Source organism: Triticum urartu, chromosome 7A (genome assembly GCF_056163025.1).
Source record: "Triticum urartu cultivar PI428250 chromosome 7A, HENAU_Tu73, whole genome shotgun sequence".
NCBI classification, from domain to species: domain Eukaryota; kingdom Viridiplantae; phylum Streptophyta; class Magnoliopsida; order Poales; family Poaceae; genus Triticum; species Triticum urartu.
In genome coordinates this window covers 476,433,274-476,458,185 of record NC_141879.1, presented here as the reverse complement: position 1 = coordinate 476,458,185, position 24,912 = coordinate 476,433,274, and the positions used below count along the sequence as shown (strand labels likewise).

The following is a 24,912-nucleotide window of genomic DNA, read 5'->3' as shown; positions in this document are numbered from 1 at the left end:
AAGAGTTCTCCTATTCCGCGCGTAGGTCAAGCTTGAGCAACTGCACACCTACCCCCCGGCACCCCCGCACGTACATGGGCCAACCCAATTAGCTCATGTCCGGTTTTGGGAAGGCTCTAGAACCTTCCCAGGCTGTTTTTATCTCTTACATTTTTTCCTTTTCCTTTTCTTTTTCTTTTTTTGTTATCTTTTATTTTTTTCTTTTTCTTTTGTCTTTTTCCTCATATTTCTTTTTCGGTTTTTTTCCTTCCAAATTTCACAAATATTTTCTGAAATCCGAGAATATATTTGTTTTCCAAATTGGTGAACATATTTGTGAAATTCAAAAAAAATCAAATCAGGTGAGCATTTTTTGAAATCAAAATTTGTTCATCGAATTCAAAAAATATTCATTTTATTCTAAAATTATGAACATTCTTTAAATTCTTGAACATCATTTAAAAATTTGTGAACATTTTTGGAAACCGTGAATAGTTCTTGGAATCATGGACATTTTTTCAAATTTATGAACTTTTTTTGGAATCTTGACATTTTGTAAATTCGCTAACACTTTCCACAAATTCGTTATTTTTTTAGAATTTCATGAACATTTTTTTGGAAATTCCGTACATTTTTTGAATATTTGACATATTTTCTAAAAAATTCATGAATATTTTGTAAAGTTGTGAATTTTTTGAATACGCAAACATTTTTTGAATCCGTGGGCATGTATCATTTTCTGAACATTTTTTTCAAATCATAAATATTTTTAATTCATGAACATTGTTTTCACAATTCACAACTTTTTAGAAATCCCAAATTATTTTTAAAAAGTAAAAAACTGAAAACTGAAAAAAGAAAAATGAACAAAGACTATTATTTCGTTCCAAGGACAGATGGTCTCTTATGTTACTCCAAGAGAAACTGCGACCCAAGAGGGGGATTTCAATTAAAGGAGGTATGTGTGTTTCTGAAAGGATAATTTAACAGTGTGCACCAAGCACATTAGCGAGGAATTTTTGTATTTGCAAACACAGAAGTGTCAATTATCCTGCAATAACTGGCAGAAAATGTGGCATATGCATTGTGAAGTTGCAGCCCGAGGTCTCACCATTAAGGCAAGGTGGAGCATGAGTGGGTGCTTCAGAAAGGTGACGATTATTATCACACAGATTGCAACCTCGAGATGTAACAAGGCTACAATGGTAAATGCGCATAGCAACCTCGAGATGTAACAATGCTAGAATGGTAAATGAGCATAGCACCTGTTTGTGGCAGCAGAGCAACGCTGAACATCATAACAGAAGCATACCAACCATATAACAATCCATAGAATGGTTCGAAATTTCATCAAATTAGACAGCACAGTGCAGGTTCAGCCTTAAATAAAAACAGTCTTGTGAAAGTTGAAGGCCCAATCGGTGTTAGGTTTCACAGCATAGGGCAGGTTCATCATTTTCAAGAGAGCGATCAGGTTCTAACTGGCCTCCGTCTCGAACTTGAGGCAGATCCCCATGCTGAAGAGCTCCTGGTAGAGCAGCTTTGCACCGTAGGGCACCTTGATCCGGAGTATGTTCTCCGCGGACTTGCAGAAGCCGCAGTAGGGGCCGCGGACCTTCCTCCCCCCTTCGACGGGCCTCAAGACCACGTTCGCCACCCGCTCACACACCTGGCAGATGTGCAGCTGCGACACGTCGCTGAGCGTGAAGAGCCGCTCTTGGAGGTTGGCGGTGGCGCCATGAGCGAGGAGGCAGTCACGCTCCATCTCCCCAAACTTGACACCGCCGAACCTCTTCCTGTCCACCACTGGCTGCCTCGTGAGCGGGTGCACCGGCCCGGTGTTGCGCAACTTCACCTTGTCCTCGGCCATGTGAGTGAGCCTCTGATAGTAGGTTGGCCCCATGAACACCAAAGACCTCATCCTTTCACCGTTGTGGCCATTCAGAACGCTCTCGCCTCCCCACCTTGAAAAACCAGCCCTGGATTGTGGTGCAATGAAACAAGGCAAAAGTGCATCAGCAAGAGTCACAAAATAGTAAGCGTGTGGGCATGAGCATGTAAATTTGCATCTTATTCTGCTGGGCGGTTCGCCTTCTGCATGACGTGTATGTTAATTTGCGTGTGGAAGAAGAGAATCATGGTCGCAACAGAAAATTAAAGAAAACAATCAAATTCCTCATTACACACTTACTTGTGCAATTGCTCCGTGATCACATCCACAGACGGAGTGGTAAATGGCGTTGCAAATCTGGACATCCCACCAAGTGCTATTCCCTTGCCTAATGCAGCCTCAAGCAGCTGACCAGGAGTTTGGCGAGTTGGAAAGCCATGTGGATTTATCACGATATCTGGAACTATTCCTTGGCAAGTAAATGGGAAGTTCTCTTGAGAATCCAAAAGACCAACAACTCCTTTCTGGCCATGCATGCTGGCAAACTTGTCTCCAACACAAGGTTGGCGAACCTACAGCAAGTATCAGATTTATAAAATGACTAAATTTAACAACATGTCAATCAAGCGGCAAATTTTACTCTCTGCACAATTATATGGTGCAACACATTCCAATGCTCAACTTCGACCATCAATATCTCCAATAAAACATAGACTATATGCGACAAAAGTTATAACATTGAATTCTTTCTTGATAAAGTGTTTGATGGTATAAGTTTTATAACACATTGCTTATACTTATATCGGTTTTATTGATGGTCAAAGTCGAAACACGGAAAACAGTGAGGCCATGTAAATAGGGGCGGAGGGAGTATATAGGAGTTCAGGACCATCGAAAGTAAATATTGATATGGTTCATATGCAGGTATTACCATATTAGAACAGAACAGAAATACGAAAACAGAAAACAAAGATTCATAACACAATGGCAGCTGAGGTGATCTCAGAGGCTCAAGGCTCTAATCTAAATAACAGAGGCAAACATTGTAGACCATCTATCAGTATCATCTCCTAAAATTATACTCCCTCCATTCCATAATGTAGTGCGTATAAATTTTTTCAATAGTCAAACTTTGACCATGTTTAGAGAGAAATATATTTACATTTATAATACCAAATGCATATCATTGGATACATAGTGAGTTAAATTTTCGTATTTATATGTTTGGTATTGTATATATAGATAGTTTTCTTCATTAAATTGGTCAAATTTTGCTAAGTTTGACTTTTCAGAAAATCTATATGCACTACATTATGGAACAGAGGACATAATAACCATCATCAGATGAGCAAAATCAAACATGTCGTCGAAAGGTAAACACTATTAGAATGGATGTTTAATCACTGTTCCATGGGGGAATGCCAATATATGTCATGTACTAATTAACAATCACATCATATAAAATATACCTGTAGCATAAGCCACCCATCAAATTATTGACATCAATAGCATGAGTGAATTCACGAGAGACAAACCAAACCAAACATGTGCACAACATCATGTTGAAACTTCGAAAATGGGAAGGCATGTGTCGTTGAAGTCACATTGTATTTTCTGCATATGTTGTTACAATTGATGGAAAGGCATCACGGACAACAAGGAAAACTGATCGAAGATGGGAAAAGTCAAAGGAAATATATGGTGCCTGGTTAGCTATTTTTAAACTAGACTAAGACTGCTCACAGTGGGGAGTAACATAGAGTAGTAACTTGATGATGTTACTAGTCTATGTTACTACCTCCATAGTGGGTAGTAACATATGAGTAGTATCATGAAATAGTGTATTTATTAGGCTATAGACTCATTATGCCTTGAAATGTGTGATGTTACAGTAACTAGCTAAGTTACCACAAACCCCTCTCTCCTCATTAATTAGCTGCCACATAAGCAATCTTGTATTGAAATGTGTGATGTTACTACTTAAGTTACTCCCATTGTGACTAGTCTAACAAAGATAGGAGTCCTTGATAGGTGAAGATTTTTTTCTCCCAAACTCAAGTGAACTCTAATTTATTTGGAAAGGTATTTTTATGTTTCAAAATACAATATGGTAAGCAAAACTGATTTCTCTTCATTTCCAGGCTGCACAAAAAAAAGGTGGTCTAAAATAGAAAATATTTATTTTGTACAACCTATGTACACTAATATAAGACGTTTTTGCAGTTCAAATCTTTAGATTAGTTTACAGAGGGAGTACTTTACTATGTTAGCTTATCTTTGTTTTCTTGCCCACCCATGAATGAAAACACTTTCCACGAAATCATGCAGATGTGTAGAGTATTTCCACATGTGCACATGGGAATTTTTCAGACTGTTTTTGAAACTTCGAAAATAAATTTTCCAACTTTAAAAAATAAATAAAGAGTAGTATCTAGGAGGAGCATATGTCACTTGTCCAACACAAAAGAAAATATTGATAGTAAAAATTCCATTGTAGAAATGCAACATATGAGGAATTTCAGTTTGATCTTTTGGATATAATGCCAAGCAGAACTGTCTATTAATGCCAGAGCATGTAAACAAGGATCATGAAATAAAATGCGGAATAACTTCTGTAAATATTATATTATTCACCTGTCTTAGAGTAACAACTGCAGAGTTCTTCCCATCATCATTAGCTGAAAGAACAACCTTGTCCACCATCCCTCTTTCAGTATGCATAAGCTTCCTACTATGATCTTCACCAGACTCTGAGACCTTCCCAATGACAATGTCGCCAGTTTGAAGACTGGCTCCAACATATGGTAATCCATCGATATCCAGACTGTCAACACGTCCTTTCTTGCTTTGGGTTTTTCCAAAGTCAATTTTTTCCCTGTGTTTGAGTCTTCTGGTCACCTCTTTGTTTTCTCTCTGTGCTTTGTAGCTCTTGAAATGAAGTGTCCGGAACATGCCACGCTCTAACGAAGCCCTATTAAATACCAGGGAGTCTTCTTGGTTAAATCCCTGATGAACGTTGACTGAAACTATTGCATTTTGGCCATTGAAATACTCTGGTCTAGTAAGGCCTCTCTTACCAAGACAGTCAGATAATACAGTTTTGAACAGGGGTCTCTGTGGATAGTACATTTGATGAAAAAGGGTATCGACTCTATACTGAGAATTTGTAGGCGAGTAGCCAATAGCCTGTTGTGATATTTTTTCAGCTTGCATCAAAACTCTCTTAGCAGCATTGTGGTTGACAAAGGGAATGATACCACAGCTCAACCCTAGCAAGAAAGAAGGGTCGAGCTCACAATGGCTATAGTACAAAAGACCCTCTTTTTGGTCCCCTGAAAAGAGATCCTTAATTCCACAAGCACATTGGATATCCTCCTCCTCTTCAGCACCAATCAGTTCAATTATATTTTGGTCCATAAGTTGCTGAAACGAGTATGATCCACCATTCGGTTTAGCGATGCTTTTAAGATTTTCAACTATAAGAAGTGGTCTTAGAATTCTCCCCGCATCAGAAAAGACATGAACTTCTTTATGTAGCTTGTCCCTTTTGATTTCCACCTAAATAAAGTTACACATGGAAACAAGAACCATGTTATCTTGTGGTACATATGTGTTCTTACATTATTCTCATGCTTGTGGCAAAATATGGCGCAACAATGATATATCTCAAATACACAATGCCTGAGCTCGGATTACCGAGATTTGGTAAGAAACTAATAATCATGCACAAAATGGACAACGTAAATAAATCATGAGAAGTATTTCAATTTGCACAAAAGGGCAAATGGACTTCAGGTATAAAAACTAACAAACATGATCCAAGGTGAAAATTGGGCAATTAAACAGAATCAGGAAATAGGCAAACTGCAAACCTGTGGATCAATTTGCTTGCTGCGTCTCATATTTCTTAGATTCGTAACAAATTTGCCTGGGTATGCACTCACACCAACCAAATCTCCATTCAAGAAGATCTTTTCTGTACCGCCAATATCTTGTACAAGAACTTCATCTAGTTTCTTCATTCCACAAGAGACAAATAAGTCAATTAAAGGCTCCCTCATCACAGAGCTAACCACAGCACTGGCAGCTAGGTTCTTCACAAATCCACATTTTTCACCATCAGGAGTGGACATGAAACATAATTTACCCCAGTAGGAGGGATTCCTACAGAAATATTTTCCATGTCAGTTCACAATATGATATTTAGAAAGCATAGAAATGTACATGAACCACTATGCGTAAAAAGGGAACAACTTACGGATATCTAGCATCTCCAGCACTTCCCCAGTATGCAGACAATTGTCTTGTCTTTCTCATGTCCGACATCATTTGAAGCGGATTTGTTCTTCTAAGGGTTGCAACAATCCCTGAGCACCTTCCATATTTATATGGGTGGCACCAGGAACCGGTGGAGAAGGCACGGTTCAGACCATTGGTAATAATTGAGGCATCAACATAATGATCGAGAACTTGTAAGTCACCATCACCACTCAAATGCTTCTGCATTACCTTGACCATACGTCTCGCTGCATGCCTAAGATGACCCCAAAGTTCTCTACGGAGCAGCTGACATGCTAGATCTAGCCTCTTGTTACGGAAATCATCCTTATTATCACATTTCCGACGGCCACAGTAGGCCATTAGCAGGCATTTTATCATGTAACCCAAGAAAAGTGCTTTGCACCTATTGTCACTGACTTCAGGAAACAGATACCTACCAACATACCCATCGAAGGATTCTTCTGGCGGGAACTTCGTTTTCCTTATATACTCATCAACATATTGACGAGCTCTACCTCCTCCGCGGAAGCCTTCACATTGTTCATGAGATTGTCTTATAGTTGCTGATAATATGTTGACCAAAGAAGCATCACAATCTTGTATGTCAATCATATCAAAAGCTTCCTTATCTGTTGATACACCTAGTGCAAAAAACATTATCCATATTGGCATAGTCGCACCCAAGAAGGAGAGATTAATGACTTTATGGAAACCATCATTCTCTTTAGACGGAACAAGTTTAACATATATCTTTTCTCGTCTTATTTGAGACAAGTAAGAAGCATCCCAACTCGGGGAGTTAGTGACCCAAATCCTGGATAAGCATCTCCCTTCTTCAGCAATAAATGCCTACAGAGTTGAAAGCAATTAAAACATCTGAGGTTAAAAACCCAGATGTGGTACAAAGACAACATTTCTACATGGCATAAGTAATTGATGTTAAGAGTTATATTATGTTTCTGTGTAGCCTGTATAGCCCCCCTATAGTATATGGGGCTTTCTGCATATTTAGCACCTGTAAATTGTATGTATGTATATACTGACCCCAGGAAATACAAGTTGCATATTTCCTAGCAATAGACTTCCTCAAAGCCATTCCAGAAGAGATTAAGTCTGAAGAATTGTGGGCAAGGGCAGTTCAGCAACTGAAAATTTCTTCACCAAAATTACACTATAATTCAAGTGAGTTATTCGAACAGGTTTGTATTAAAACATTGCATAACAGATCTAAGTAGGACAATCAATTTCCTTACACCTATAAAAAAACAAGTTGTGGTTATGGTCTGTTTCCCCTGGGGTTCTAGTATACCAACTGTTGGGTTTGCTTCCAACAAAGATTGAGATCGGATTGCTCACCATCCAGTGAATTCTGTTTTGCCAAAAACAACCCAATCTATATAAAGCTTGCAGGCACGCCGAGCACCGAGCAGTACTTAGAATTAGTTAGTCTTGTAAATATGCAATATGAATTATTTTTTCCGTAGCAACACACAGGTTCCTTGCTAGTAATTCATAAAGTTCCAGTTTAACTATGGTTACGTTCTTAAAAGTACATCACAAGTCAAGATAGATTTTGCTAAATTCATATATATGTATGGCAGTAGCAGGATTCCTCTCTTGCATGCCTTTTCAGATGTTCTACTAAATAAATGTCATCGGATATCTGAAACGAGATATTTCCATTCAAATTTAAAAATAGCATAGAGTTGCAGCTCCTTTAAAGGATATAAAATGTGCAATACAATGTGAAGATGCAATGATTATTGTGGAAACATGTTCAAAACAGAATTAATAGGATACATCATGTAAGGCAATACCTTTTCCGTTCCCTTGATCAGAAAGTATCCACCATAATCAAACTGGCATTCAGTTTCCTGAAGTTCATACAGCCAGCACAAACTTGACTTCACCATGACAGGTAACCTGCCGATGGTGACCCATTTAGTTTCCGGAGACAATATAAGTTTCTTCTGGATATATGGATCCTTCCCAGTTTTTGATTTGTCGCTTTGATTGAGTGAATAAACCTAATACATACAGTGAAAACACTAATACATCAGATGGAACAACATATAACAAGATCTCAGATTCTCGATTACACAAAATTCAGCATGATATATTGACTACAAACAGGAGAATAACTTTAACTCACATCCACTTATTAGTAGAGGAAAACAATTGTGTGGTTTCGCTAAGGTGGGACATGTCAAGATCAATGTTAGAGTGCTGAGAAAGAGCGTAATCAACACATGTAATGCAAACTTACAAGAGCATTGCATGCACAGTAAGAGAAAAAAAAATACAAGAGACATGGATAAGGTGTCATATGACGCTCAACACAACAAGTAAACATCAGTTTCATCACAAGAAGTTAAAACCCATTAAGCATTAACTTCTGTGATACTTCTAAAGTAGAAAATAGTATCCAAAAGGGTTGACATCAATTTTAAATTCCCTATAAAGGCATGACTTAATCTATCATTTCCTTTTCTTGTATATATAGCGCAGTTACTTGTACCAAATACAGTATAGTTGTCCATTGTGTAAGGAGTAGGGAGCATCCTGACCTGAACAGTCATTTCTACATTCATCTTAGAAGAATATGTCATGTTCTGAAGGCGAGCATGTACAGGCTTCAGTCTGAGTTTCTGCTCATCGAGCTCACTGTTGTCAGCCCAAAACGTCGGCTTCTCAAGCTCCACTCTGCCAAACTTAACGGTTGCATGTCTCCAGTCACCTACACTCTTTGAAGGATCATAATCAGGATCAACAGTTATTTCCCCTAGAGAATCAACGAGCTCTTGTAGCCCATGGGAGATAAAATCATTGTATGAGTTTATCTGATGGCTGACGAGTCCTTTTTCAGTGAAGAATGATCGTGCCGCTTCTTTACAAAACTTCTCCAGGCTTTCAATATTGAAGTCAATTGGTACTTGCGCACTTGGGTCTGAAGAAGACTTCAGTTTCCCTTCATCTACCATAGAAGGTATTCCTTTCAAATCCACATCCATAGGAGACAGCCCTCCAGATGGTTGCTGCTCCCCTTTTGCATCCTGTTTTACATAAAACCTGCCTTCCTCGTCGCAATCCAAAACCATGAAATCCGTGACATCGATCTCAGTATCTGGTCCATTTGGTGACTGCTGATCGAGGTTCGTTTCCGGCTCTTCCATCGCTGAACCACCGGGTAGCTGCCAAAGGTCAACAAGGATTTTTATCAGTTTTCACGGGAGAGAAAGAAAAGGAACACATGTCAACAAAAGCCCCTTCTCTGAATAAACAAGAGAAGAGGAACATTGCAACGAAGTCATACATTATGCAATCTGGCTGCAATTAAAGGACGAGTCAACAGAAGACATGCAGAGATAGCTCCACAAGACAAGACATTGGCCACTGAATACCAGAACCACCAACAATTTCCTAGACAGTAACAAAATAACATAAAAAAAATAGTGCAGATACAACATGCGTCAGACAGCCATTTCGCGTAACTGGCCACTTGAGCAGCGCAGCAATCTAACAAAACGTCAATTTCAAGAGAACTTTTGTGTCCAATCGGCCACATGTCGCAAGCCAATGGCAGCAGATGGAGAAATCCACCACTTGACGCAGATCAAGACAAGGATCCCTCCGCACTAACATAACCCCAGCGTCGCAAAGCGCGGCGCTCAACTCGCCGCATCGCGCAGGGCACAAACCACCGAAGGGTGTATATAAACGAAAAGCAGAGCACCAGCGGCCCCTGCGCGCGGCGAGGCCACGGGCTCCCTCCAAAAACCCTCGCTCGTGCCGCGCAACAAGCTCTCTCTTTTTTTCCCCGGAAGAGCACAAGCTCGGGCCGCGCCCAAACGAACGAACGATCAAACACGCGGAAACCAACCACAGCGCAGCCGCGAGCAGAGCAGAGGCGGCATTGCACCCCGAGACGCGGCGAGAAAACCCCCGCGACGGCGGCGTCGAGAAACAAAACAAGAGACAAAAGCAGGGAAATGGGGGATATGGGCCGGGGGACGGCGGGACTACCTGCGCGCCGGCGATCGCCGAGCGCCGCCGCCGGGGGCGAGGGAAACCCTACGACGTTGTGGTCGAGGTTGGGGCTTTTTTTTTCTGGATTTAGAAGGTTGGGGTTTTAGGCAGCCAGTCAGGAAGATAGCGTGAGAGCGACGCGACCGAGGAGGTGGTGAGGACGAAGCGAGGACAGAGGAGGGAAGGGAGTGAGGCGCCTCCCCCTTCGGCTTCGCCTTATGGAGGAAGGATCCTGCCGTGCAGTGCAGCAGGATCGGCACAGCGGGGAGTGGGACTGGGAGCGCGCCTCCGGTTGTTGGGATTGGGGCTGGGGTTTTTGCTCCGCTCGTCCTTCCCCTCTGTCTGTCGATTTGACTGCTGGGTGCCGGTCCCATCTGTCGGTGTGATGACCGGAGGCACCGGGGTCCATTGCCTTCCGATCTGCAACGGGTCGACGGATGGGTGATTCTACGACTTGGCTCTCCGATGTTGGGGGGATGGGAGCAGACGGCGAGTGCGGCCACGGGCGGCCGCTGGTCCGTGCTGTCCCACCGATGTCATTTTCTCTTATGATACCTGTCACAAAAGTTATGTAAATCACGCATTGTTAGCAGCCACTTCCTTCGTTCGGTGAAAAATGTATATATAAATTTTTTAAGATAAATTATGAAGTGGAGTAAAAAATGCATTGAAAAGGTGTAAGCCAAGGCCATATGTAGAATGTTAGTGGTCTCAATTATCGTGTGATGAGAGAGAAACATTTTTTTCTATTTTAAAGTGCATTGAGAAGATAGAAGTACATTTTTTGTCGACAAATTTTAAAATCAAATGTACACTCTTCGCCAGACGGAGGGAGTAACCGAAAGGTACACATAAGACTATCCATAGTGGGAGTAATATAAGTGATAATATCACACATATCTAGGCAAAAAAGATGATGTGGCAAATAATTAATGAGAAAAGAAAAACATATGGTAACATAGTGTGTGTTTGTCCTATAGCGTGTTGGTCGTACAGAGTGTTTGTAGCGCCGCGTGCTTCTGGCTTCACCAGTACACGGTGCCCTACGATACGATTCCTGCTCACCTGCGACTCGTCAAACCAGGGGTGGAGAAACAGGGTGGACAGGGTGGGCCGCGGCCCACCCTGGGATTTTGGACTGAGTTATATACCTATGCATATTTATATGGGCCAAAGCCTTCTCAAAAAAAATTAGATGGGCCAGGGAAAAAAAAAGCCAAACATCATATTTGACCCAGCGCACACAGCACACACAAGCCCTGTTTGGTTCGACTGTGGATTTCTAAAAGCAGCTGTGAAAAACCTGCTGTGGAAAATCTGACGTGAAAAAGATGTAGGTCATTTGGCAAACCAGCTGATACAGCTTTTTCAGATTTTGGCTCGCAGCGGAATCAGATTTTGGAAAGCACGTCTCGGGCTGCTTCCGCTTTTGGTTTAGATTTTGGCAGCGGATTTCTGGAATCGGATTCTACTGGGTTCGCCCTTTGGTTCAGATTCTGCTGCGCGGCAGCAGAATCCGTCGATAAAAGCTGAACCAAACAGGGCCACAGAACCACATTGATCCAACTAGTTCTTCCTGTCCTCAACGGTCGACTCCCCAGCGGCTGAGCCGCCCTGTCGGATCACGGGTTCCGGCAAAACCCTTAAGGTTCGAACACTAGGGTGCGCGCGAAGATCTCCCTCCTATTGATCCGCGTTCTAACTTAGCTAAGATCTCACAAATTAACTCGACGAACTCGCAACACAGAGGACACCAAATTTATACTGGTTCGGGCCACCGTTGTGGTGTAATACCCTACTCTAGTGTGATGGTGGTGGATTGCATCTTGGGCTGGGGATGAACAGTACAAGGGGAAGAACAACCTCCTGAGGTTGAGGTGTTCTTGTGCTTGGTGAACTTGTGTGTGAGGATGCGGTCTAGGGTTCTGTTCTTGACCCGTGTCGTCCTTGTCCCTTTCTACTATGGTGGTGGCTAGTCCTATTTATAGAGGCCCTGGTCCTCTTCCCAAATATTGAGCGGGAAGGGAGCCAACAACGGCCAATTTGAAAGGGGACAGCTAGTACAAGCTATCCTGACAAAAGCGGTCTTCGCCTGCCAAAGGCTCTGGTGGTGACGCCGTCTTGGGCTCCATGGTGACCTCCGTCTTGCCGTCCTTCTGGTCTTGGTCTCGTTGCACCAATATGAAAACCTTTGCTTGATGCCTCGGTACTCCGCGCCTGCGCTTGCCCCCTTAACACCAAAGAGGAAATAAGGACGTTGCGCGCGCTGGCGCCCGCCTGGTCTCGATCGTCATGGCTTACGTCACGAGAACCTCGCTAGGTTTGCCCGGCCTTGAACTCTCCGCCCCTCACGAGCTAGCCTGGTGAGGCCGCTCCTGAGGAGGTCTTGTGTTGTCCGCCTCGCGAGGGTCTTGATTCCTTGTTGATGAAGATGGGCCATACAGGCCTGCCAGCAAAGCCACGCCGTGGGCCGCAGGCAGGCAAGTCTGGGGACCCCTGTCCCTAGAATGCCGACAGTAGCCCCCGGGCTCAAGGCCCGCTCGGGCTTGGCTTCGAGGCGAAGCCAAGGATCAAGTGTGAAGCGCCGCGGGCCCCAATAGCCTACGGCCTCGGTCGACGCGTGGCGGTTGATTGGACGTGGGCGTCTCCGCTTCCCCACGCTGCCTCGGCAACTGCCCGATGTGACAAGTCTATGCGACATGCAAGGAAAACCATCATTATCTGTGATCGTGGGGGGTGCTGGTTGGCCTTCTCTTGGTATAAATGGGAGGGGGCGGAGCCCCCGTCGCCCATCCTTCCTCTTCCACTCCCGCTTCTTCTCCTTCCTTGCTTCATCCTTGCTTCTGTAGACATGGTGACGATCTAGAGGTTCTCGGCCGCAGAGAAGGGCAAGACTCCCCTCAATGTGCCCGAGCTTCCCCCGCCGAAGAAAAGGAGGTCTCATCGCCGCGAGGTGGTTGTGAGGCCGATGGTGTCGAGGCCTTGGTATGAGAGGTCGCCTCTTGGGTACCCGCTGCCCTTGTATGCTCACGCCGATGATTCCGGTGAGCGGCGCCGCCCGCGCCAGGGCCATGGTCGCCGTGCCGCGGAGGCGCACGCCATTGCCCCAGGGGTCCATGTTGCGGACTATTCGCGCGAGTTCGTGCTGTGGGCGGCGATGCCCCCGAGCACCTGGATATGCCCCCCGCCGTTCTTCGCCGCCGAGATGCCGCCGAGGGGCCTTCGCGAACTGTGGCTGTAGCATGCCGACTGCGATGCCCCAGCGATTGGAGCGGAGATTGGAACCGTTGCCTCCGGGAAGATCTTCATGACCGGAGGCTGGGGTGAGATTGCCCGAGTCTGTCGTGTGGAAGGCGCCCTCGTGATCTACTTCGAGTACGACGGCGCCTCCGTGTTGTTCTTCAAGGTCTTCGACGAGGAAGGCCGCCGCCTGGAGTGCTGCCCTGAAGGAGGTTGCTAGGGCGACGCTGCGGCGGGCGCGGGGCCCGCCACCGGTCTCGGTTGTAGCTCCTCCAGCGATAGCGGCGACTCCTGGTGGTCCAGCGACTCTCCTGAGCTCTTGGAGTCTCCGGAGACGAGCGACGATAGCTACGTGCCCTCGAGCTCCCGCCGAGCCCAGAGCAGGGCCGCGGCGTCCAGCCGCCGTCGCCGCTGATCTGGATGGGGTTGGCGCCGGCCTCACGTGGCCCACTGTTGATTATGGCGTCAGCGATACCTGGTGCGCGTAGATAGAACCCCTAGGAATTCCTTCCCTTTTGTTTCCTGTGAGGAATCAAGAAACGGGACCCGTAGGGGTGTGTAAAGCGTCTGTAATGCCTTTTGTCAATATAGCCCTCATTATGAAGATTTGTGTGTGCATATCCTGCCGAGGCTCGGCCTTCCCTTTCCAATCCTGCGACAGCTTGGTGCTCTACGCTGACAGGTCCCGGTCCCCAGGCAGGCTACAGCCATCACTGGTATGCCAGGTCGCGTGTCGTGGTCAAGGCCAGGAGGTGAGCGGCCCGAGGTCCAGTAAGAGCTCCTGAGGCGCGATGCTCAAGAGGTCCCCTTTAGCGCGCAAGCAGCTGTCTTAGGATGGGAAAGGAAGAAGACGTTGCCACAGCAGCGCAGCGAAGGGAGTGAGCGAGGGTCTCGTGCCGCCAGCGGCTGGTGGCTCCAGGGCGAGAACTTAGCTTTGGCTGTCTGGGGTCTGCTCCTCGCGTTGTGCTGGACTCGCACGCCGGTCGCCGTAGTGTGGCTAGGTCTGGTCCGTGCGGGCCTCCCCCTCCCCTCCATGTCCTTCTTGGTGCTCTGCGTCCTCAGATCCCGGCCCTCGAGCGAGCTCAGCTGCCGCTGGTATGCCAGGTCGCGTGCCGTGGTCAAGGCCAGGGGTGAGGGCTGGAGAGCCAGTAAGAGCTCCTGAGGTGCGATGCTCAGGATCCCCCCTTTAACGCGCAAGCGAATCGCATGAGAGAAGAGAGAGAGTCCGCGGTACCGCCTGCTGTGGCCCTCGTGAAGTTCCTGCAAGTTAGCGCAAGGAAGGGCACTGGTCGCCCTGGTGATTGCTGGTTTACTTCTGGCGCGCGAGAGGGGAGTCCCTACCACGGAGAGCCCCCGGGGCGTGTACAGCCCCGCCCTGACACGTGGCTTGCACGACAGGGCTAGACGAGGTGTATCTAGGCACTCGCGAGCCGGCGCAGGACTCACGAGGCCCTGCCTCTAGGCGGGTTGCGCCTGGCCTTGGTTCTTGTTTGCTGTTTTGGTCCTGCGAAATGGTTAGATGATACGTCTCCGTCGTATCTACTTTTCCAAACACTTTTGCCCTTGTTTTGGACTCTAACTTGTGTGATTTGAATGGAACTAACCCAGACTGACGCTGTTTTCAGCAGAATTGCCATGATGTTGTTTTATGTGCAGAAAACAAATATTCTCGGAATGACCTGAAACTCCACGAAACATCTTAGAAAAAACAATAAAAAATCCTCGCCAAAGATGAAGACCAGGGGGCCCACACCCTTCTCACGAGGGTGGGGGGCGCCCCCTACCTCGTGGGCCCCCTGGAAACCCTCCGACGCCAACTCCAACTCTATATATTTGCTTTCGGAGAGAAAAAAATCAGAGAGAAGAAATCATCGCGTTTTACGATATGGAGCCGCCGCCAAGCCCTAAAACCTCTCGGGAGGGCTGATCTGGAGTCCGTTCGGGGCTCCGGAGAGGGGGATTCGACGCCGTCGTCATCATCAACCATCGTCCATCACCAATTTCATGATGCTCACCGCCGTGCGTGAGTAATTCCATCGTAGGCTTGCTGGACGGTGATGGGTTGGATGAGATTTATCATGTAATCGAGTTAGTTTTGTTAGGGTTTGATCCCTAGTATCCACTATGTTCTGAGATTGATGTTGCTATGACTTTGCTATGCTTAATGCTTGTCACTAGGGCCCGAGTGCCATGATTTTAGATCTGAACCTATTATGTTTTCATGAATATATGTGAGTTCTTGATCCTATCTTGCAAGTCTATAGTCACATACTATGTGTTATGATCCGGCAACCCCGAAATGACAATAATCGGGACCACTCCCGATGATGACCATAGTTGAGGAGTTCATGTATTCACTATGTGCTAATGCTTTGATCCGGTTCTCTATTAAAAGGAGGCCTTAATATCCCTTAGTTTCCAATAGGACCCCGCTGCCACGGGAGGGTAGGACAAAAGATGTCATGCAAGTTCTTTTCCATAAGCACGTATGACTATATACGGAATACATGCCTACATTACATTGATGAATTGGAGCTAGTTCTGTGTCACCCTATGTTATGACTGTTACATGATGAACCGCATCCGGCATAATTATCCATCACTGATCCGGTGCCTATGAGTTTTCCATATACTGGTTCTCGCTTATTTACTTTCCTGCTACTACTGTTACAATCACTACAAAATACCAAAAACATTACTTTTGCTGTCTTTACTTTTGTTGCCGCTACCACCACTATCATATTACTTTGCTACTAAACACTTTGCTGCAGATACTAAGTTTCCAGGTGTGGTTGAATTGACAACTCAGTTGCTAATGCTTGGGAATATTCTTTGGCTCCCCTTGTGTCGAATCAATAAATTTGGGTTGAATACTCTACCCTCGAAAGCTGTTGTGATCCCCTATACTTGTGGGTTATCAAGACTAATTTCTGGCGCCGTTGCCGGGGAGCATAGCTCTATTTCTTTGAGTCACTTGGGATTTATATCTGCTGGACACTATGAAGAACTTGAGAGATCCAAAAACCAAGATCTATCCCTCAACTACGAGGGGAGGTAAGGAACTGCCATCTAGCTCTGCACTTGATTCACATTCTATTATGAGTAAGTTAGCGAGACCTACATCTGCTTTTGCTATTCGTTCTGATATGTCGCATGTTATTGATGATGCCACTTCTGCTATGCATGATACTTATGATGAAACTACTTCTATGCCTGATACTACTGTGCCCCTTGGTGAATTTCTTGATGAACAAATTGCTAGGGCTAGAGAAAAAGAAATTATTGAATCTGAATACGATGATGATAGTGATGATGAAAATATGCATGTTATTCTTGAGGGTTATCTTTTTGATATGGAATCTTCTGCCGCTATTTTAGCTTGCAAAGATAGATATGAGCTTAAGAGGTTATTAATTAAATGGAACAAAAAATCACTTAGAGATAAAATGAGACCCGACCCTGCTTTTGCTACTTCACCTATATGTGTTCCTGATAAGGATTATGAATTCTCTGTTGATCCTGATATAATTACTTTGGTTGAATCTGACCCGTTTTATGGCTATGAATCTAAAACTGTTGTGGCACATCTTACTAAGTTAAATGATATAGCTGCCCTGTTTACTAATGATGAGAGATCGCGTTACTTCTATATACTCAAAATATTTCCGTTCTCATTAAAGGGTGATGCTAAGATATGGTTTAATTCTCTTGATCCTGGTTGTGTGCGTAGTCCCCAGGATATGATTTATTACTTCTCTGCTAAATATTTCCCTACTCATAAGAAACAAGCTGCTTTGAGGGAAATATACAACTTTGTGCAAATTAAAGAAGAGAGTCTCCCACAAGTTTGGGGCAGGCTTCTCAAGTTACTTAATGCTTTGCCTGATCATCCTCTTAAGAAACCTGAAATACTTGATATCTTTTATAATGGACTAATCGATGCTTCCAGAGATTACCTGAATAGTTGTGCTGGTTCTCTTTTCAGGGAAAGGACACCGAATGAAGCTGAAATTCTACTGAATAATATGTTGACAAATGAAAATAATTGGGCACCTCCCGAGCCAGCTCCTGAGCCATCTTCTGATCTAATTACTGAGCCCATTCTTAAACCAACTCCGAAGAAGAGAGGTGTTTTATTTCTCAGTCCCGAACATATGCAAGAGGCAAAGAAATCTATGAAATAAAAAGGTATTAAAGCTGAAGACGTTAAGAATTTACCTCCTATTGAAGAAATACATGGTCTTAATATACCGCCTGTTGAAGAAACATATGATCTTAATTCTTTATTTATTGAAGAACCTCCTGATCCCGATATCCCGACACAGGTAGTAAAGGTAAATTCTCTCTATAGATATGATAAAGCTGAAGTCCCTCCTACTAAAATTGCTAGTCAGTGCTTGGATGAGTTTGATAACTTTATGTTTAAGCAAGACGACTTCTGTTGGGGATATTACTACTAGAGGTAAACCGGCCTTATGTAGCCGGCTTGACTCTTTGAAGATTAGAAGCCCATGAAGATGTAAAGATGCTAGCGCTTTACGGAGGGCCCAAAGGCGAGTTACAGTATGTAAATGTAAACCGGCCTAGTCATGTAACTTGTATAGTAAGATAGAAAGAGAGAGGCCGAACCGGATACGTTTATAAACCGGCTTCGGGACTCTGTAGCCCGGCGGGCGTCAACCTATGTATATAAAGGGACGACCCGGCCGCGGTTTAGAGACAGACAACAACAACTCGAAAGCCAGACAAAGCGGGTTCGCTCCCTGGCCTTCGAAACCCTAGCAATACCAATCACAACTAGACGTAGGCTTTTACCTTCATCGAAGGGGCCGGACTAGTATAAACTCCCGTGTCCCCTTGTCCGGTTTAACCCCTTCAAGCTAACCCGTTGCGATGGCTCCACAACTAAGTCCTTGCACGAGGACATCTACCGTGACAACCCCACGACAGTTGGCGCCCACCGTGGGGCTATCGCACGATGGTTTCGAGTTCTTGAAGGGCAGCTTCGATGGACTTAAGGGATACGCTGTGGGTCGGATGACGAAGAGTCACCGTGGCAAGCTCTACATCGACAACGCAGGATGGGGTCCCGAGGCCGATTCGATCGAATACGGGTACCGGGTCCCCTTTGGTGGGATTCACGTCTTCATCGGCAAGATCGGCGAACCGGCCCCGAGCCGGACATCTGCACCGACATCATCAAAACGGCTCGGCGTGCAAGTCCTTCGCCGGTGATGAAGCTATGTACCTAGGGTAGGGTCACGGACCTGTCCTAACTGCCCTACCCAAGGACACCTCTAGAATAAATCACCTTTCAATCGACTTGGAGGTGTTCCACTCGACAGACTCGAAGACATTCGACCAAGAAGCAATTACTCGACCAAGATCCAACCACTCGACGGCCAGGAGACCTAAAGTCACTCCGCATGCTAACGGTCGGTCATTAAGTAGCTTTTATGGTCATCATAGCACTTTATTACTAGCGTTATCAGTAACGCCCTACCTTAATGTACATTGAACCCTTCGTAACATGGGCTAGCCGGGGTCCTGGCGCACTCTATATAAGCCACCCCTCCTCCGAGACAAGGGTTCGCACCTCTGTAACTCATACACACATAATCCAGTCGACCGCCTCCGGGCACCGAGACGTAGGGCTTTTACTTCTTCTGAGAAGGGCCTGAACTCGTAAACCTTGCGTCCTTACAACCTCTCCATAGTTAAGACCTCGCCTCTCCATACTTACCCCCCTACATCACTGTCAGAGTTAGAACCATGACAGTTGACGCCCACCGTGGGGCTAGGAGTCTTAGCGCCTAGTTTGAGAAGTTGCGATTTTTTCCGATCTCCTTGATCATGGTTTCGGGCGGAGCTTTGGTGGAGGGCCGCGAGATCCGTCTCGGCGCGCTCACGTTCATCGCCGACGACTCCGCTTGGTTTCAGGAGGCTCCACTCGATGTCGACGCGCTCCCCGTCCACGGGGCGACGCACTTTCGCGCATGCGTCCGTGGTGTCCTCCTGCGGCAGCCGTCGACCCAGTATCGGTCGGCTCCCGTGGCATCTCCCCGCCCTGTTTCTCGCCGGCGCAAGCGCTCCGGTCGGTCGAGGCTTCAGAGGTGGGTGAGGCATGCGGTGGCCCGCCAGTCGGCCGCCCCAAAAGTCGCGGCAATCGAGCCCGTCGAATCCCTCTATGGCCTGTTCGACCTATCGACTGGCTCCGCAGAGACCGCATCCGAATGCGACAGCAGTGACCCAGCTGCAGAGGTTTTGGTGATCGATGGGCCACACAGTCCTCCTGGTTTCCCCCGCGCTGACGGAGGCGCGGATGGGGGCGACCCGTCGCGTCCTCACGAGGAGTATCTCCCCGAGCCTCTCACGTCGTTGCAGCGGGAGGAAGTTCGCCGCCGAAACATGGATGCACTCCACACTCCTATCGTTGGAGAAACCCCCGAGGCCCCAGCCTTGGAGGACGCGCGCTTGGCTAACTTGGCCGAGCGCACTCGACTGGAGAATCTCCAGCGAATACTCGACGAGCGAGCGCGTCAACGGGCTCCAGAATCCAGTCGACGTCAACTCTTTCCGCCCCCGCAGGTATATCGTACTCCGATTCAGAATTTGGCGGCTGCGGCCCGTATAGCAGAGTCGATTCAGCCCTCCCAGTCAGAGGCTGGCAAAGGCTTGTTGCAAATCAGAGCGTTGCTCCGGGCAGCGGGAGACCAGAATTCCGTTGTTTCTCAGTCGCGAAACAGGATCCATAGTCGATCCGTTGCAGCAGATACAGTCCAGTCGGCTCACAGCCCAAGATCGCCTCCGAGGCGTGAGGGACGTGGAGACCGGCGTGATCAGTATAGAAGGAATGAGCAGTATGATCACCGATTCGATCGTGATGATCGACGTCGAGTGCCAACCCCTCCCCCGAGGAGTGGATCATATGTGCCTCGACAGCAGGTGGACAAACGCCCTCATAGTGTTGGGCGGAGAATTCCAGTCGACCCCAGGGAACCAGGCTTTGATGCGAGATCCATTCTCGTTCAAGGTCTGGTCGACAGGAATAGAGCTCACCGAGAAGGCCACGACAGAGATGCGCCTACCAGTAGCAGAGTACATGTTTCAGGGCCGGAGTGTTTCAGTCAAGCCATCAGAGCCGCTGTAATTCCTCCCAACTTCAGGTTGGCGACTGGAGTTACTAAGTTCACCGGTGAGTCCAAGCCCGATACTTGGCTCGAAGATTACCGAGTGGCTGTCCAGATTGGCGGTGGGAACGATGAGGTAGCGATGAAGCACCTGCCTCTCATGTTAGAAGGCTCGGCCAGAGCGTGGCTGAATCAGTTAGCACCCAGCAGCATTTACACTTGGGAGGATCTCTCTCGAGTGTTTGTCACCACATTTGAAGGAACATGCAAGCGACCTGCAGGCCTTATGGAATTGCGGTCTTGCGTGCAGAAACCGAATGAAACTCTGAGGGATTACATCCAGAGGTGGATCACATTGCATCACACAGTTGAAAATGTACCAGATCATCAAGCAGTTTGTGCCTTTAAAGAAGGCATTAAGTACAGAGAATTGAATCTGAAGTTCGGTCGAACCGGAGAGATGTCTCTGAATCGGATGATGGAGATTGCCACCAAATATGCTAATGGTGAAGATGAGGATCGACTCCAGAGTGGCAAGCATAAAGCAGTCGCCCAGGAAACCAGAGGAAATTCCAGTCGGAAACAGAAGCGGAAAGCCGAGCCAGCCGCTCCTGGGGAGGCCCTGGCCGTAACCCAGGGAAAATTTAAGGGAAAACCCAAAGGACCTTGGAACCCCAAGAAAGTTAAAGACCAAGATGGAAATGATGTTTTGGATCTACCGTATCACATCCACACCAAGAAAGATGAAGAGGGTAAACTCATTTACCCAAAGCATACCACTCGACAGTGTCGGCTTCTGATCCAGCAGTTTCAGGGCAAGCAGTCTAAAGATAAGGAAAAGGAGTCGGACAAAGTTGAGGACAAGGAAGATAGTGACGATGGGTACCCCCAGGTCAATTCCACCCTGATGATTTTTGCTGATGTTGAGAGCAAAAGTTGACTGAAGGTTATTAACTGTGAGGTAAATATGGTTGCTCCGGCAACACCCAATTATCTAAAGTGGTCCTAGACTGCCATCACATTCGACCAGTCTGATCACCCTACACACATTGCCACCCCTGGGAGGCAAGCTCTGGTGGTCGACCCAGTTGTCGAAGGCACTCGACTGACCAAAGTCCTGATGGATGGAGGCAGCGGTTTGAACACACTATATGCAGAAACATTGAAAGGGATGGGCATTCCAATGTCCAGGCTCAGCACCAGTAACATGAGTTTCCATGGAGTCATTCCTGGGAAGAAAGCCGAGTCACTCGGCCAAATTGCTCTTGATGTGGTTTTCGGTGATTCCAAGAATTACCACAAGGAAAAGTTGACATTCGAAGTTGTGGATTTCCAAAGTGCTTATCACGCTATTTTGGGCAGGCCAGCTTATGCACACTTCATGGCTCGACCATGTTATGTGTATCTCAAATTGAAGATGCCTGGTCCCAAAGGTGTGATCACTGTTACATGCAATCAGAAGAAAGCAGAAGAGTGTTTTCAGAAAGGCTCAAAGATTGCTGACGCTCAGATGGCGGTGGTCGAGCTGCAAGAGTATCAGAAGACTGCAGATCCGAGTGAGTTGCTACGAGCTAAGAAGCCTGTTTCAGAATCAGCTTTTCAGTCGTCCAGTGAAACGAAGGCAGTTCACGTTCACCCGATCGATCCAAATGCTGCTCCGACTCACATCTCAACGACGGTCGACTCCAAATAGGAAGAAGCGCTCATCCAGTTCCTCCGTGAGAACTGGGAGATCTTCGCATGGAAGCCTGCTGACATGCATGGAGTTCCCAGGGGGCTGGCTGAGCACCGTCTACGAGTCGACCCAAAATTTAAACCTGTGAAAGAACATCTTCGACGGTCCGCCGTCCAGAAGAGGAAGGCCATTGGCGAGGAGGTGGCTCGGCTCTTAGCAGTGGAGTTCATCCGAGAAATTTACCACTCCGAGTGGCTCGCCAATGTTGTCATGGTCCCCAAGAAGGACAAGTCACTTCGCATGTGCATTGATTTCAAGCATGTCAATCGGGCCTGCCCGAAAGATCATTTTCCTCTCCCCCGCATCGACCAGATAGTCGACTCGACTGTGGGATGTGAGCGTTTGTCTTTCCTAGACGCCTATTCTGGGTACCATCAGATCCGTCTGTACGGGCCCGACGAGATAAAAACAGCTTTCATCACTCCATTCGGGTGCTTCTGTTATGTCACCATGCCGTTCGGCCTCAAGAATGCCGGAGCCACGTTCATGAGGATGATTCAGAAGTGTTTGCTCACTCAAATCAGTCAGAATGTGGAGGCATACATGGATGATATTGTGGTCAAGTCACGGAAGGGTTCCGACCTGCTGACTGACCTTGCTGAAACCTTTGCCAACCTCAGGAGGTATGATATCAAGCTCAATCCATCAAAGTGCACGTTCGGAGTTCCAGGTGGGAAGTTACTCGGTTTTCTCGTTTCCAAACGGGGAATCGACGCCAATCCTGAAAAAATTGGTACTATACTCCGGATGAAACGTCCTGTGCGTGTGCATGACGTCCAGAAGCTTACAGGATGCTTGGCCGCTTTAAGTCGATTCATCTCTCGCCTCGGTGAAAAGGCATTGCCTCTTTACCGACTGATGAAGAAGTCCGACAAGTTCGAGTGGACTCCAGAAGATGATGCAGCGTTTACAGAGCTCAAAGCTCTGCTCTCCACCCAGCCGGTGCTTGCTGCCCCAATCAGCAAGGAGCCTTTGCTAATTTACATTGCAGCCACAGGACAAGTTGTCAGTACAGTACTTACAGTCGAGCGGGAAGAAGAAGGAAAGGCCTTCAAAGTTAAGCGCCCAGTATATTATGTTTCTGAAGTTTTGACTCCTTCAAAGCAAAGATATCCTCATTACCAGAAGCTTGTATATGGGATTTATATGACCATCAAGAAGGTTGCACATTACTTCTCTGATCATTCCATTACAGTCGTCAGCGACGCTCCACTATCAGAGATTTTGCACAACAGAGATGCAACTGGTCGAGTGGCCAAATGGGCAATTGAACTTCTTCCCCTAGATATCAAGTTTGAGGCAAAGAAAGCTATAAAGTCCCAAGCAATTGCAAATTTCGTCGCCGAGTGGATCGAACAGCAACTTCCGACTCAAGTTCACTCGGAGCACTGGACCATGTTCTTCGATGGATCTAAGATGCTGAATGGTTCCGGTGCTGGGGTAGTATTGGTTTCCCCCCGAGGAGATAAGCTCAGATATGTTCTCCAGATTCACTTCGATTCCTCCAATAACGAAGCAGAATATGAAGCACTTTTGTATGGGTTGCGCATGGCCATTTGACTCGGCGTCCGTCGCCTCATGGTCTATGGCGACTCAGATTTGGTGGTTAATCAGGTGATGAAAGAATGGGACGTCAGAAGTCCAGCTATGACAGGTTATTGCAATGCAGTGAGAAAGTTAGAGAAGAAATTCGAGGGGTTAGAGCTTCATCACATCCTCCGACTGAAAAATCAAGCGGCTGATGATTTGGCAAAGATAGGCTCCAAGAGAGAAGCCATCCCCAGCAATGTGTTTTTGGAACACATCCACTCGCCATCAGTCCAAGAAGATCCTTTTACAGATGAAGCCCCGCAGCCAAAGAGTGCCACATATCCGACTGAAGTTGAAATTCCGGTGGTGGTCGACCTAATCATGGAAGTTTTGGCAATCACCCCTGACTGGACGATACCGTACATCGCGTATATCCTGAGAAAGGAACTCCCGGAGGACGAAGAAGAGGCCCGACAGATCGTCCGTCGATCCAAGGCCTTTACAGTCATAAAGGGACAGTTGTATAGAGAAAGCACGACTGGAGTCGGTCAGAAGTGTATAACACCAGAAGAAGGTCAGATAATCCTTGATGATATCCACTCGGGGACCTGTGGTCATCATGCGTCCTCTCGGACCATTGTGGCTAAAGCATACCGAGCGGGATTTTACTGGCCAAGAGCGAATGAAATGGCAAAAGAGATAGTCGACAAGTGTGAAGGGTGCCAGTTCTACTCTAACATGTCGCACAAGCCTGCATCAGCCCTGAAGACCATTCCACTCGTCTGGCCCTTCGCTGTTTGGGGACTGGACATGGTTGGCCCATTGAGAATAGGCAGGAGCGGTTTCACACATGTGCTTGTGGCAGTCGACAAGTTTACCAAATGGATTGAAGCTAAGCCTATCAAGAATCTTGATGCTTGCACTGCTATCAGTTTCGTCAGAGAGTTAACATTCAGATATGGAGTCCTGCATAGCATCATCACCGACAATGGGTCAAACTTTGATTCAGACAAGTTCAGAGCTTTTTGCGCCTCTCAAGGCACACGAGTCGACTACGCATCGGTCGCCCACCCCCAGTCGAATGGACAAGCAGAAAGGGA

The 24,912-nt window shown here is 46.5% G+C and overlaps 1 protein-coding gene across 1 annotated transcript; it reads right to left on the bottom strand.

Moving 5' to 3' along the window:
• Positions 1 to 1,268: 1,268 nt before the first annotated feature.
• Positions 1,269 to 10,461, bottom strand: LOC125520680 (DNA-directed RNA polymerases IV and V subunit 2). Its single transcript, XM_048685642.2, has 8 exons — positions 10,175 to 10,461; positions 8,719 to 9,342; positions 7,969 to 8,178; positions 6,129 to 7,000; positions 5,743 to 6,034; positions 4,505 to 5,428; positions 2,171 to 2,442; positions 1,269 to 1,958 (listed from the first exon to the last, which is right to left on the bottom strand). Exons 2-8 carry the CDS (start codon positions 9,322 to 9,324, stop codon positions 1,457 to 1,459), a joined length of 3,678 nt encoding a protein of 1,225 aa, XP_048541599.2. The 5' UTR covers positions 9,325 to 9,342; positions 10,175 to 10,461; the 3' UTR covers positions 1,269 to 1,456.
• Between the last annotated feature and the right edge of the window lie 14,451 nt (positions 10,462 to 24,912).